The sequence below is a fragment of the Mirounga leonina genome, unplaced genomic scaffold (assembly GCF_011800145.1).
Source record: "Mirounga leonina isolate KUSES-001 unplaced genomic scaffold, KU_Mleo_1.0 Mir_154, whole genome shotgun sequence".
Classification (NCBI taxonomy): Eukaryota; Metazoa; Chordata; class Mammalia; order Carnivora; family Phocidae; genus Mirounga; species Mirounga leonina.
Window position 1 is genome coordinate 55,762,319 of NW_023270389.1, and position 16,206 is coordinate 55,778,524.

Below are 16,206 nucleotides of genomic sequence, written 5' to 3' on the forward strand. Positions count from 1 at the left end.
CGGTGATCAAGAAACCGTTTCTTGACCACACACGCCGAAATCTGCCGCAAAAACCTTCACGCTCTGCTCCTGGGTGCGTCAGATTAATCCCAGGGCTCAGCACCTCACACTGAGCCTGCGCATACGGCGCGGCGGAGGGGGCGCATGCGCCTTACGGCGGGGCTGGCGGGGGCGGCTCTGGGCGGGTCTGGGTCCCTCCAGTGGTTTGGGGCCTAGGCGCTGTGGGAGGAGCCGGCGGCCTCACCGTGGTAACCGCAGCGCCGCTGCCCCGCCTTGCAGGCCTCTGGACTGTCATCGCCTTTGGGTGTGGGGATACTTTGGCCACCGTCCCCGGAAACAGCTCCGCCGGTTTTCTCAGATACCCCCATCCTCCCCAAGCTGCCGTCGCCGCCGCCATGCAAGGGGAGGACGCCAGATACCTCAAAAGGTGACCACTCCCCAAGGCTCAGCCCTTCCTTCCTTCCCGGGCCCCGAAGATATTCTTAGAGGTCCTTGGGTTGGCTCTGAGATGTCACTGGGCAAAGCTAGAAGCTTAGAGGAGGGGTGGAAGACGGGGAGAAGTCATGGAAAGGAAAGGGGAAAGGTGCATTGGGAAAAGAGGACAGGGCCCTTCGGGGGCGAGGCTCCCCAGCCTCTTACCTGGCTCAGCGGGACCCTGACAGCATTGAAGATGGTTTCCTTGCTACGTACATCACATCGTTCACGGGAGAAGGGCGAAGGACCGAGTAAACCGCGTCTTCCTCCCTTCCAAGCCCCCCACTTGGACTCTCCATTTTTCCTTAGTAGAATAAATCCCTTGGGAGCCCGGGAATGAAGTCTTCTGGTGCCTCTGCTGTCTGTCTCCTGTTTGGGGTTCATCGTTTTTGAAACGATGAAGAGAGAAGTGGCTTTTAATTAATGGGAGTCTGGGCTGAGATGGTTCCTTCCAGCGTATTTCTGCTCTCCTCAACTGTTTCATCCATTTGACTGCCGTGTATACAGTATAATTTTTGTAGGAGGTTCATAATTATCAAGAGGTCCAGGAGCTTGTCGTGGAACGGGCCATAATATATTTAGCTTAAAAATATTTGTAGTACCGATTACTCTTTAAAGAAAATTGTATCTGTTGGGATTATTTATTTGACTCCTGTCAAATATAAGATCATCCCTGATGAAAAGGATACCTGTCACTGGACCAAGAGTTAGCAGTGATCCAATAGAAAACAGTCTTAATTAGGACTCTCCATTTTTAGTTAAGTCACTGTTACTGATAGGTTAAAGTACACAGGGAGAGTCATATATATTTTTTTGGACACAGTTTCCTTATTTAAATATGGGGCAAATATTACTTTATGAGAGATATGCCGAAAATACTGAAAATACTTTTAAAAGATAAAACATGCATATAATGTGGTGGCATTATTTCAAGTCGTAATATACTTTTACTGAATATGTTCATCCTGGCTTGACACGGCCTTAATCATCACAGAAAGATCTTCTAACCTTTAATCGATTCTTAAAAGGGATTCAAACGATTTTAAGATCAGTCAGTCAACCAACTGCACTGCCTTTGCAGGTCTGAGGCGTTTATTGCCTGCCTTTCTCATTGTATATGTATATATCGGAAACTGTCAACCAGGTTTTATCAGTAAAATTTTTATAGCAATGTGTAGTCATGACTAGTATATAGTATTTGTTTCCTCACCGAATTTTGCTTACATTGATATTTTAAAGTATCTTGATTGAAAATTTTATGACAGGGGACACCTGGGTGGCTCTGTCCGTTAGGTGGCTGCCTTTGGCTCAGGTCATGATCCCAGGTCCTGGGATTGAGTCCTGCATCGAGCCTGCTTCTCCCTCTGCCTGCCATTCCCCCTGCTTGTGCTCTTGCTCACTCTCTCTCGCCTGCACTGTCTTTCTCTAGCAAGTAAAATAAATAAAATCTTTTTTTTAAAAATTTTAAAAATTTTACGACAGAAGAAGTTTGCATTGCTTATTGCTGACATATAATCATACAGGCCTGATGGATTATGATGTCTGGCAGAACCTTCCATTTTAATTATTGGTTCTTAGATAATGATTACATATATTCCTTTTGTAAATTTTTTAGATTTCGTTTTCAAAAGGATGGTAACATGTTTTCAATCTAATAGATTCACTCTAATTTTAATTAGCTGATTTCAGTGGTTTCATTGTAGTTATCACTGAGGAATCTCTAATCTCTTTATGTTTAAATGTGTAGTAGATTATAGAATCTAATCCAGTTTCATTTTTTGTTCTGCTACCAGTTTTGATTCAGTAGTGCTTAATGAATACCTAGTATATGCCTACCATTGTTCTGGTCACTGGGGAAATGATTAAATGGACATAGTTCATGTCCTCAATCAGATATACACAAACATAGACAATTATTTGTGATTTTGGGTTTTTTAGCCTCCTCTTAAAACTCTCTAATGGCTTTCCATTGCTTTTAGAGTTAGAGCACCTACCTTTTCAGCTTTCTCTCTCTTTGCTTCCCTCCCACCCCCAATAATTTTCATACCTGAGCCTTACAGAAATAACTTCTTTTAGATCTCTGTGTTTCAGTGTTAGGTTCCAAATGCCTTTCTCATTCTGGAACTTGCCCTGTTATTCACCTAACTAACTCCTTATTTTTCCTATTTTTGCTTAAATGTCACTTTTTCCAAAAAGTCTTTCCTGAGCTGCTATTTTCTCATCCCACAATCCACAATCCAGGTCAGATATACCTGCTAGGTTCTCATGATACCAAATACCTTGTCTTTACCCACTCTTACTAGTATATTGTTATTGTTTTGTGTTTCCTTCCGGTCTATAAAATCCAAAAGGCTAAGGAGCTATATATCTTACTTCTCATTGTATCCTCAGCACACAGCACAGTGCTTGGAACATAAGTACTCACTACATAGTTATTAAATGAAGTGAAAATAAGGCTACAAAGAAAATGGGCCAAATCATACAGGAATTAGGAGCCATAGTAAAAAGTTGAGAATTGTTAAAGCAGTGGGGAACGATTGAAGGATTTTAAGAGTAAATGGCATTCATTCATTCATTCATTCAATAGTTATTTGAAATTCTATCATGTAAAAGTCACTCAGCTGAGTGATTAAAAGTATTGGATGAATGATACATACTTTCTCTGCTTTATGGTGCTTGTAATGTAGCAAGGAATACAGACTTTAAATAATATATAATCAGAAGTAATTATTGTATTTATGATAAGTGCTATAAATATATGATAAGCAAAATCAATATATGTCCTTTGTGTAAAGCTTTTTTTTTGTATACTATATAATATTTTCAACATCCATCTATGTTTTAGCACTCATTAGTACTTCATTCCATTTAATAGCTGAATGATAATTGATTGTGTGGATATAGCACATTTTGATTATCCATTCATCTACTGATGGACATTTAGAGTGTTTCTATCTATTTGCTACTGTGAGTAAAGCTGCTTTGAACGTTCCTGTACTAGTTTTTGTTTCAATACCTTTTTTCATTCTCTGGTATATCCCTAGTTGTTGCAGGGTATTGTACTCATTCTATATTTATCTTATTGAGGAACCACCAAACTGTTTTTCACAGTGACAGCACCATGTTACATTCCCCCCAGCAGTGTATGAGAGCTCCAATTTTTCGAATCACCAACAGTTGTTATTTATTTTTTTAAATTATGGCCATTCAGTGGATGTGAAGTAGTATCTTATTGTGGTTTTGATATGCATTTCTCTAGTTACTAGTGACATTGAGCAATTTTTCATATGCTTCTTGGCCTTTGTCTATCTTCTTCGGAGAAAAGAGTTCTTTATATGTTCTAGATACTAGACTCTTATAAGAAAAATGGTTTGCAAATATTTTGTCCCATTCCGTGGTTGTTTTTTTCATTCTCTTCATAGTATCCTTCCTTATGCAAAAGTTTTAAATCTTGATGAAGTCCAATTTAATTTTTTCTTTAGTTGTTTTTGATACCATTATTTAAGAAACCATTGGCCAAATAGTTAATTTCTGCTTTAGTTTCCCTTGCCTCAGGAGACCTATCTAGAAAGATGTTGCTAAAGCTGATGTCAGAGAAATTATTGGATATCCACACATAAAGGAATGAAATTGGACCTTTACTTTATACCACATAATTAACTCTAGGATTCTTAGGGTTCATATCTCACATTTAGGTCCTTAATCCACTTTGAGTTTATTTTTGTGTATAGTGTAAGAGAGTGGTCCAGTTTCATTCTTTTGCATGTAGCAAAATAAAAAGCTTCTGCACAGCAAAGGAAACAATCAACAAAACTAAAAGACAATCTACTGAATCAGGGAACATATTTGCAAACAACATATCTGAAAAAGGGTTAGAATCCAAAATATATAAAGAACTTATACAACTCAATACCAAAAAAACAAGTATTCAAATTAAAAAACAGACAGAAGACATGAACAGACATTCTCCAAAGAAGATATACAGGTGGCCAAAAGACACATGAAAAGATGCTCAACATCACTCATCATCAGGGAAATGCAAATCAAAACTACAATGAGATACCACTTCACACCTGTCAGAATGGCTAAAATCAAAATCATAAGAAACAAGTGTTAACCAGGATGTGGAGAAGAAGGAACGAATCTTCATGCATTGTTGTTGAGAATGCAAACTGGTGCAGTCACTGTGGAAGACTGTGGAGGTTCCTCAAAAAGTTAAAAATAGAACTACCCTATGATCTAGTAATGCAATACTAGGTATTGATCAAAAAAATACAGAAACACTAATTCAAAGGGCTAGATAACCCTATGTTTATTGCAGCATTATTTATAATAACCAAATTATGGAAGCAGTTCCAGTGTCCATCGACAGGTGAATGAATAAAGGAGAGGTGGTGTATATATATATACATACACAATGAAATATTATTCACCCACCAAAAAGAATGAAATCTTGCCATTTGCAACAACATGGATGGATCTGGAGAGAGTCCCTCTCTCTCTTCACTTATGCCAAGTGAAGTAAGTCAGTCAGAGAAAGACAAATACCATATGATTTCTGTCATGTGGAATTTAAGAAACAAACGAATGGAAAAAAGAGAGACAAACTGAGAAACAAACACTTAAATATAGAGAACAAACTGATGGTTACCAGAGGAGAGGTGGGTGAGGGAATGGGTAGAATAGCTGATGGGGATTAAAGAGTACACTTATGATGAGCACTGGGTGATGTATAGAATTGTTGAATCATTATATTGTATACCTGAAGCTAATATAACACTGTATATTAACTATGCAGGTATTAAAATTTAAAAATTAATTAAAAGAAGAAACCATTGTCACATCCAAAGCCATGAAGATTTGCCTCTATGTTTTCTAAGAGTTTTATCATTTTAGCTCTAAAATTTGTTTTTGATCCATCTTGTGTTAATTATGTGGTATAAAGTAAGGGTCCAATTTCATTCTTTTGCGTGTGGATATCTGGTTGTCCTGGCACCATCTGTTAAAGGGATCAATCTTTCCTCAGTGAAAGATCTTGCTACCTTTGTTGAAAATCAATTGATATTAGATGTAAGGGCTTACTTCTGGACTCAATTCTATTACATTGATCTATATGTCTATTTTTATGCTAGTACTTCACTGTTTTGATTACTGTAACTTTGTAGTATATTTTGAAATTGGAAAGTGTGTCTTCCAACTTTGTTCTTTCTCAAGATTGTTTTGGCTACTGAGGGTCCCTTGTGTTTCCATATGAATTTTAGGATCCCTTTTCCATTTCTGTAAAAGAATATGAACAAGGGGTGTCTGCCCATTAATTTAATCCTTATCAATTTCTTCAACATTTTGTAGTTTTCACTGTATGAGTGCTACACCTCTCTGCTTAAATTTATTAGTATTTTTATTCTTTTTTTTAAAAAGATTCATTAATTTGAGAGAGAGAGAGAGAGAGCGTGCGCGCACATGAGTGGGAGGGTCAGCGGGAGAAGGAGAGAGAATCTCACTGGACGTGGGGCTCCATCTCCAGACCATGAGATCACAACCTGAGCCAAAACCAAGAGTTGGACGCTTAACCGACTGTGCCACTCAGGCGCCCCTTAGTATTTTATTCTTTTTGATTGTAAGTGGAATTGTTTTCTTAACTTCCTTCTGGGAATTTTCATTATTAGTATATAGAAATACAACTGATTTTCTGTGTGCTGATAGTGTATTCTGTAACTGCTGAATTTATTAGCTTTAACAGTTCTCAACATATGAGATCATATCATCTGCAGATAGAGATAGTATTCTTCTTTTCCAATAGGGATGCTTTTATTTTTTTTTCCATACCTCAGTGCTCTGGCTTGAACTTCCAGTACTATGTTGAATAGAAGTGGGTAAAAGTGGGCATACTTGTCTTATTCCTATTCTTAAGAGAAAGTTTTTATTCTTTTACCATTGAGTATAATATTAGCTGTAGGTTTTTCATATATGCCTTTTATCATATTGAATTTGAATGTCATTTGAATTTCCTTGTATTCCTAATTTATTAAATGTTTTTATTTGAAAGGGTGTTAGGTTTTGTCAAATCCTTTTTCTGCATCAATTGGAATAATCATGTACATTTTTCTGTGTTAATGTGGTGTGTTACATTGATTGATTATCATGTATAACTTCCTTGCATTCCTAGGATAGAACCGACGTGGTCATTGCTTGTAATCCTTCCAATATACTGCGGGATACTGTTGGCTAGTATTTTGAGGACTTTTGCATCTATATTCATAAAAGATAGAACTATCCCTTTATAAAGGGTATTTATAAAAGATAGTCTATTTTTGTGTGTCTTTGTCTCACTTTGGTATCAGAGTAATGTTGACCTCATAGAATGAGTTAGGAAGTATTCCTTCCTTATCTAGTTTTTGGAGGAGTTTGAGAAGGATTGATGTTAATTTTTCCTTGCATATTTGGTAGAACTCACCAATGAAGCCATCTGATCCTGGACTTTTCTTTTTTGGGAAGTTTTTGACCACTGATTCAATCTCATTACTTATATAGATCTATTCAGAATTTCTGTTTCTTTTGAAATTATGAGTTAATCATGTAGTTTGTGTATTTCTAGGAACTTGTTCATTTCATCTAGGTTATCTAGGTGTTGGCTTCCAATTGTTTATAGTATTCTTTTTATCTGTGTAGGTCAGTAGTAGTGTCCCACTTAAATTTCTAATTCTAGTAATTTGAGTCTTCACTCTTTTTTCTTAATTTAACTAGAGGTTTGCCAATTTTGGGGTTTTTCAAGCAACTTTGGATTTTATTTTCTCTTTTGCTTATCCTCTATTTTTTTTTTAAGATTTATTTATTTTAGAAGGAGAGGGAGACAGCACAAGGGGAGGAGCAATGGGAGAGGATGAGAGGGAATCTTAGGCAGGCTCCTGACACGGGGCTTCATCTCATGACCCTGAAATTAGGACCTGAGCCAAAACCAAGAGTTGGATGCTTAACTGACTGAGCCATCCAGGCACCCCTCTAGTCTCTATTTCTTTTATCTTTATTATTTCCTACCTTCTACAAGCTTGGGATTTAGTTAATTCTTTTTCTGGTTCCTGAAGGTGTAAAATCAGGTAATTGATTTGAAATGTTTATTGAACTATAATTGACATATTAGTTTCAGGTGCATATCTAATGATTTGTATGTATTCATATATATTGTGAAATGATCACCACAGTAAGTCTAGTTAACATCCATTACCATAATGTTTTTTTTTTTTAAGATTTTATTTATTTATTCATGAGAGACAGAGAGAGAGAGAGAGAGAGAGAAGCAGGCTCCCAAGGAGCAGGGAGCCCAATGTGGGACTCGATCCCAGGATCCTGGGATCATGACCTGAGCCGAAGGCAGACGCTTAACCATCTGAGCCACCCAGGCACCCTTACCGTAATGTTTTTTCTTGTGATGAAAACTTTTAAGATTTAGTCTCTTAGCAATTTCCAAGTATACAGTACAACATTATTAACTGTAGTCACAATGCTGTACATTATATCCCCAGGACTTATTTATTTTATAACTGGAAATTTGTACCTTTTGACTACCTTCACCTGTTTTGCCCACCTGCCACTCCCTACCTTTGGCAACTACCAATCTATTCTGTGTATCTGTGAGTTTGAGTTTGTTTTGTTCTTAGATTCCACATAAAAGTGAGATCATACAGAATTTCTCTCTCTCTCTCTCTGACTTATTTCACATAGCATAATACCCTCAAGGTCCATCCATGTTGTCACAAATGGCAATATTTCGCACATATACACATACATACACCTCATTTTCTTTATCCACTTATCCATTGATGGACACTTAGGTTGCCTCTATGTATTGGCTATTGTAAATGCTGCAGTGAACACGGGGGTGTGTATATCTTTTTGACTTAGTGTTGTTTCCTTTGGATAAATACTCAGAAGTGGATTTGCTGGATCATATGGTAGTTCTATGTTCAATTTCTTGAGAAGACTCTATATGGTTTTCCATAGTGGCTGCATTGATTTAAATTCCTACTGACAGTGTACAAGGGTTCCTTTTTCTCCACATCCTTACCAACACTTGCTGTTTCTTGTCTTTTTGATAATAGCCATTCTAACAGGTCTGAGGTGATATCTCATGTGGTTTCAATTTGCATTTCACTGATGACTAGAGATTTTGAGCATCTAGAAATTTTGAGCATTTTTTCATGTACCTTTTGGCCATCTGTATGTCTTCTTTGGAAAAATGCCTATTCAGATCCTCTACTGATTTTTTAATCAGATTGGATATTTGATTTTTTTTTTTTTTTTTTTTTTTTTTGCTGTTGAACTCTGTGAGGTCTTTATATACTTTGGATATTAACCCATTATCAGATATATTATTGGCAAATATATCCTCACATTTAATGTGTCACCTTTTCATTTTTGTTTCTTTTATTGGGCAGAAGATTTTTAGTTTGATTTAGGCTCATTTATTTTTGTTTTTGTTGCCTTTGCTTGTGGTATCAAATAAAAAAAAAAATTGCCAAGACCTATGGCAAGAAGCTTACTGCCTATATTTTCTTCTATGAGTTTTATGGTTTTAGGTCTTAGATTCAACCCTTTAATCCATTTTGAATTAATTTTTGTATATGGTGTAAGATAATGGTCCAGTTTCATTCTTTTGCATATAGCTGTCCAATTTTCCAAACACCATTTATTGAAGAGACTATCCTTTCTCTGTTGTATATTCTTGGTTCCTTTGCTGTAAATTAATTGGCTGTGTATGTGTGGGTTTATTTCTGGGCTCTGTATTCTGTTGATATATATGTCTGTTTTTATGCAAATACCATACTGTTTTGATGACTGTAACTTTGTAGTATAGTTTGAAACCAGAAAATGTGGGGCACCTTGGTGACTCAGTCTGTTAAGCATCTGCCTTAGGCTCAGGTCATAATCCCGGGACCCTGAGATCAAGCCCTATATCAGGCTGTCTGCTCAGCTGGGAGTCTGCTTCTTCCTCTGCCTCTGCCACTTCCCCTACTTGTATTCTCTCTCTCTCTTTGTCAAATAAATAGATAAAATTAAAAAAAAAAATGAAACAAACAGGAAATGTGATGCCTCTTGCTTTGTTGTTCTTTCTCAAAATTGCTTTGGTTATTCAGGGTCTTTTGTGGTTCCATACACATTTTAGGATTGTTCAATTTCTGTGAAAAATGCCATTGGGATTTTGATCAGGATTGTGTTGAATTTGTAGATTTCTTTGGGTGATTTCTAGATTACTGACGTTTTATCAATATTCTTCCAGTCCATAAGCACAGAGTATCTTTTCATTATTTGTATTGTGTTTAGTTTCTTTCATCAGTATTTTACAGTTTTCAGTGTATAGGTCTTTTACCTTCTTAGTTAAACTTATTTCTAGTTATGTTATTCTTTTTGATGTAATTGTAAATGAGATTATTTTCTTAATTGCTCTTAAGAGGTTCATCATTAATGTATGGAAATGCAACTGAAATTTAATATTGGTTTCTGTAACTTGCAACTTTCTTGAATTTATTAGTTTTGTTTTTTTTTTTGTTTTTTTTTTTGACAGATTTTAAAGTCATTGTATATTCTTTTAAATTTTAGAGGTACACATTAACTTTCCCTTAGCACCTGTAAAACAAAAATTACAGCACTAACACAGCTTTTAACAATGTATTTTAAATAACAGCTTTTAACAATGTATTTTATTTTCCTTTTTAAATTAAGTTCATTTAAATTTTAAAATGCAACCCCAGGCTGATATAAAGAAGACTGGTAACCTGGCTGGAGGAAATTTTACGCCAAAGAGTAGATCTTTTAGGCAGAAAGAGGAGATTCAGAGGTAATGAAGTGATTTTTAAAAGGAAGTGATAGGAAAGGAAGGAGCAAAGAAATGTAGCAACATATCTGGAAATAGAATTACTGCTGTAGGCTGCAAAACCTCAATTAAGCCAAATATGTAATAGTTTTTTGTGGAGTCTTTAGAATTTTCTCTATAATAATATCATGTCATCTGCAAATAGTGACAGTTTTACTTCTTGCTTTCTGATTTGGATGCCTGTTATTTCTTCTTCTTGACAAATTATTCTGGCTTGGCTAGTTATTATGTTGAATAGAAGTGGTGAGAATGGGCATCCTTGCCTTGTTCCCGATCTTTGAGGAAAAGCTTTTAGCTTTTTCACTGTTGAGTATGATATTAACTGTGTGTTTATCATATACAGGCTTTATTATGTTGTGGTACATTCCCTGTATATTCATTTTGGTGACAGTTTTTATCGTAAATGGATGCTGAATGTTGTCAAATGTTTTCTGCATTTATTGGAGATAATCATATGACTTTTACACTTCATTCTGTTAATGTAGTATATCATATTGATTGATTTGCATTTATTGAACCATCCTTACATCCCTCAAATAAATCTCATTTGATCATGACGTATGATGCTTTTAATGTAAACTTGAATTTTGTTTGCTAGTATTTTGTTGAAGATTTTTGCATTTATGTTCCTTAGAGGTATTAGCCTATAATTTTCTTGTGGTGTCTTTGTCTGGTTTTGGTGTCAAGGTAATGCTGGCATCATAAAATGAGTTTGTAAGTATTCCCTCCTGTTCTATTTTTTGGAAGAGTTTGAGAATGATTGGTATTAATTCTTTGAATGTTTGGTAGCATTAACCAGTGAAGCTATTTGGTCTGGACTTTTGTTTGTTGGGACATTTTTGATTACTGATTCAATCCCTTACTAGTAATTGGTCTGTTCAAAGTTTCTGTTTCTTTATGATTCAGTCTTGGTAGGTTGAATGTTTTTTAGGGTTCTGCCCACTTCTTCTATGTTGTTAAATTTTAACATGTCTTTTAAAACCAGTGTTTTCCCTACTGATCTTCTGTCTGGATGATCTATCCATTTATGAAAGTAGGGTATTAAAGTTCCTTACTACTATTGTACTGCTGTTTATTTCTCCCTTTAGGTCTGCTAATATTTTCTTTATATATTTAGATGATCCTATGTTGGGTGCCTAAATATTTACAGATTTTATATCCTCTTGTTGGATTGACCCCATTATTATTATGTAGTAACCTTTTTCTCTTATTATAATCTTTTTTTAAAAGATTTTTTACTTATTTATTTGAGAGAGTGAGAGAGAGAGAGAGTGAGCACTAGTGGGGGGGGCAGGGGGAGAGGGAGAAGCAGACTCCCTGCTGAGCAGGGAGCCTGATGTGGGGCTCGATCCCAGGACCCTGTGATCATGACCTGAGCCGAAGGCAGACACTTAACCCACTGAGCCACCCAGGCACCCCTTCATTCTTTTTTTCTTTTTGCTTCTCTGATTAGGTGAGTTCCACTGCTTTGTTTTTGAATTCACTGATCCTTTCTTCTGCTTCACCTAGTCTGCTGTTGAACCCCCCTCTATTGTATTTTTCAGTTCAGTTATTTTTATTCTTCAGCTCTGTGACTTCTTTTTGGTACTTTCTTATATTTCCTGTCTCTGTTGAAATTCTCACTTTTTTCATCCATTCTTCTGAGCTCAGTAAACATCATGATGACCATTACTTTGAATTCTTTATCAGGTAGAGCGAGCATTTATCTCCATTTTATAAGGTCTTTTTTTATGGTCTTGTTCCTTTGTTAGGAACATATTCCTCTGTTTCTTCATTTTTCTTTGAATCTCTGTGCCTCATGTAGGAGATGAATCTTGTCATTTAACCCTGTCCTAAATCCTGATTGTCTCTCAAATCTTTGTGATTATACAAGCAGCCTACTTTATTTCTAGTGACTCTCAGTAGTTTAGGGTATGCCAAGACCTGTCATTGTCCTAAAGGGGAGGATTCAGTCGGCATGTAGATTCAGGCTGATTGAAAGCTGGTCAGGCAACACCTTTTAAAGTATGCAAATACACCTCTTTCAGGGGGAAGACTGGGAGATGGGTGTTTCTACTCCCTCTGTGCTGATACCTAGAGTGATAAGCCAGTTAAGAACTGTTTCTTTGCTGACATCCCTTTGAACTCATGAACACGAGCCCTGCTGGCCACCAGAACCAGGCAACCACGGGGTATCCCCTGGGTGGTAGCCACAAAAACCAGAGCACCAGACAAGTATACAAGCTCCTCTCCAGGAGATACCGGCACTCCGGAGCATAGCAGAAGGAGAATGTGAAGATAACAGCTGCCCTCCCAGGTCCCTGATGAGGATTGCAACCAGCCTTCAGCTGTGTGTTTATTTAGAAGCCTGTCCTTCAGGCCACAGCTCTGAAGATAAGCTAATAGACCTCTTTCACAGATAGATTGGGTACCTCAATCTTCTGCCTCTCTGCTGTGCCCTGGGGGTGGTAGTGAGTTAAGAACTCTTTCTCCATTTGTTACAGTGCTGTGGGACCTGGATGTGTAAGCCCTGATGACCATCAGAGCCAAGTGATCTAGAGGTGACCCCTAGGTGGCATCTGCAGAAATCAGGGCACCAATCAATGGTGCATGTTCTTTTCTGAGAGATACTGGTTAGCTGGAGCAAAGCAGAGGGAGAATGCAAAGATGGTACCCACTGGCCTCTGTCTTTGGAAAGTATTTCATTAGGCCCATACATGTATATTAAATTAGATGCCTGCTCCACAGGTTGACTTTTTAAGATAAGCAAATAAGTCTGTTTCACAGAAATTCTGGGCACTTGTCATCTGCCTCTGCACTGGGCTTTGGGGTGAGTGAGTCCATACACATAAGCCCTTTAAGAACTATTTCTCTCTTCACTATAGCCTTATGGGTCTCATGGACACAAGCTCTGTTGGCTTTCAATGCTAGATTTATTGGGGCTCATCTCCCAGGTGCAGGTCTTAAAATTTGAGGTGTTAGGTGTGGGGTTCAAACCCTTTGCTCCTCAGGCTGAAGCTCAGGTTTGTGAGTTCCCTCCTGATTGTGGGTCACTGTGACAGGGATGGGATTTGTGGTGAGATTGTATCTCAGCTTCTCCTTCCCACTTCAGTGTGGATTTTTTTTCATTCACTTAAAGTGTAGGAGTCACGCAGCTAATTTTTAGGGTTTTTTCCCCAGAGGAAAGTTTTTCCTATGTAGCTACAGATTTGATGTGTCTGTGGGAGGATTTTGAGTTCAGAATCCTCTTATGCTACCATCTTGAATGGAAACTTGTAATAAATCCTTTTGACAGCAATACTTTTTTTAAAAAAAAGTACCTGTTTAATGAAAGATTAATGAATTTTTGTTTTTCTAGAAAATTGGTCAATGTGTAATGTAATGTGAGCATTTTTTCTTTTAAGGATCATAATGATATCATCAACCACATAAAGTCTAGAAATATCAGGATGTACTTAAGAAATTATTAATTAAGAACATTGTACCCCAGGATGACAATTACCACATGGAGTTATAGAAGGTGTATTTTATATCACTCTGTGAAGCATAGACTTCACATTGACATAAAAAATTATTTTTCTAAATTAATTTAGCATATTTTAGGTTCTAGATTTTTTATGCATATAAAAAAATAAAGGAGAGCTGTTATTGAGAAGGCTCCATTAGTTGAAAAAATTTACAGTTAAAAGACAGCCGTTTTGATATATCATAAGATGCTCCAAATAGATAATCAGTTAATTCTAATAATCAGTTATTTTTTTTAATCTAATACATGGGCTCCAGGTAAAGCATTTGGAAGCTCATTCTCTTGATATTTAAACATCTGACGTCATTATGAATTGCATGTTAAATACAGTTTGAAAGTTCAGCATTTAAGGTAAAATTATTCATTTTGTGGTGATAATTCAAATATATATTTGGTGAGGCACATTGTTATGGTAAAATTTTCACACTAAATCAACCATCAACAGCAGATATGTACTTGTTATAGGTTGCATTCAGAAATAATTCATAACAGTATCCAAATTAGCGAGACTATTTTACCAACTAAAATAGAATTTGAAGCCTTGGTTGTCAATGTTGAAATATTTGTATCATACATAGAGTAACTGAATTACAAAATGTTTTGAGCCTTTATAGAAGTACTTTGTAAATCAGCAAAGTATGGTTTTGAATGTTTTGTAAATGAATCCTGTAAATTTTGTTCAACATCAGTTAGAAATAATTAATGTGTTCAACAAATGGAGAATCTGGAATGTATGAATTTCTAAAGGCAAAGCATTGTCTTATAAAGTGACTACATAGTAAATTTTAAATATATGTTACTATATAGTATAATATGACCTTAGTTGTAATATATGTATTTTGTATATTCAGTCACAGTGCCAGGGAGAATGGGAGGGGTTTATCCATCCATAATTTCCATCAGGCCCCACGTTGATATAAACAATAACTTGTGTTACTCTTACGTAAAGTGCTATTCAATGTAGTTTCAGCCCTACCAGATTGCTACCCTTACGCCTCTCCTATAAAGAAATTCTAGAGCTGTCACTCTATTATTTATATGTGGATAGAAAAATATCTGAATGTATATGTGCTAAATTTATAACAGCTGGTTTCTTCTAGGTTTTTGAGTTTATTTCTTTCTTTGTAAATTCTGTGTAATACTTTTCCTATAAAACATAATCTGCTTTAGTGATAAAGAAAATTTAAAATATTTGACGAACTTACTACTGTCTTAAAACACACGGGCACATAAAAGCAAACAAAAACTAGAAAGGAGTGGTGAGATTCTTTGATCTATTTGATTTCTTTGAGAAAGGCAAGATATCAGACCAGAAGACAACAGTTATGCTTTTATCTCACTTCTTAATATGCGGAAGACCTACTGTGAAAATGGTGGTTGGAGATTCCTCTTAGGATCTGCACTTATATTTTATCCTTCTGGTTCTTTTCATTGAATTGGATACAGCAGTTACCCCCTTCTCTATAGGAAATTCAAGAGTGGGATTGCTCTTCATCTCATCAGGAAGCAAATAGCTAGTTTACTTTACAATTAAGATAGTTTGTGTTGTGCTTGCTATATAGTACATCTTTTTATTTTTTTTTAAGCTCTTCTTTTGAGTCCCGTGATTCTTTAGCTTTTCATTGCTACCCTCAACTTATATCCATTTATCTTACCTTTTGGACTCTGTAACATACTGTTTAGTATATGTGTGTTTATCTTATTTCCTAATTGTTTTTACTGGCCTGCCTGGTTTCTAGTTGCTTTCATTCCTTACAAGCTCTGTTCTGTACATCTTACTGTCAGTTTAGTTGCTGACCTACCTACACTCTAGCATTGTTGTATTTGATTTCCTGCCCTGTCTCTGTACTTGACTCTTAGTCATGACCCATACAGATTCCATGTTATGTTTTATGTTTTCATAAAGAATTCTGATGAAAAGATCATTTTAAAGATTACATTGAAATATGAATAATAAAACATTTATTTCCTTTTTTTTAGTCACTTTAGTGAGGCAACTAGAAATTTTTTTTTATTTTATTATGTTATGATAATCACCATACGTTACATCATTAGTTTTTGATGTAGTGTTCCATGATTCATTGTTTGCATATAACACCCAGTGCACCATTCAGTACACGCCCTTTAATACCCATCCCCCCACCTCCCTCCCCTCTAGAACCCTCAGTTTGTTACTCAGAGTCCACAGTGTCTCATGGTTCATCTCCCCCATCGATTTCCCCCCCTTCATTTCTCCCTTCTTACTATCTTCTTTTTCTTTTTTTAACATATAATGTATTATTTGTTTCAGAGGTACAGGTCTGTGATTCAACACTCTTCCACAATTCACAGCGCTCACCATAGCACATACCCTCCCCAA

At 36.4% G+C, this 16,206-nt stretch overlaps 1 protein-coding gene across 1 annotated transcript in view; it reads left to right on the forward strand.

Moving 5' to 3' along the window:
- The first annotated feature begins 237 nt into the window (after nucleotides 1-237).
- Nucleotides 238-16,206, forward strand: part of KIFAP3 (kinesin associated protein 3) — a 187,573-nt gene continuing 171,604 nt past the window's right edge. The window contains exon 1 of the mRNA XM_035010840.1: nucleotides 238-427. Within this exon, the coding sequence (XP_034866731.1) occupies nucleotides 396-427 (32 nt within the window). The 5' untranslated portion in view covers nucleotides 238-395. The remainder of the gene's footprint in view (nucleotides 428-16,206) is intronic.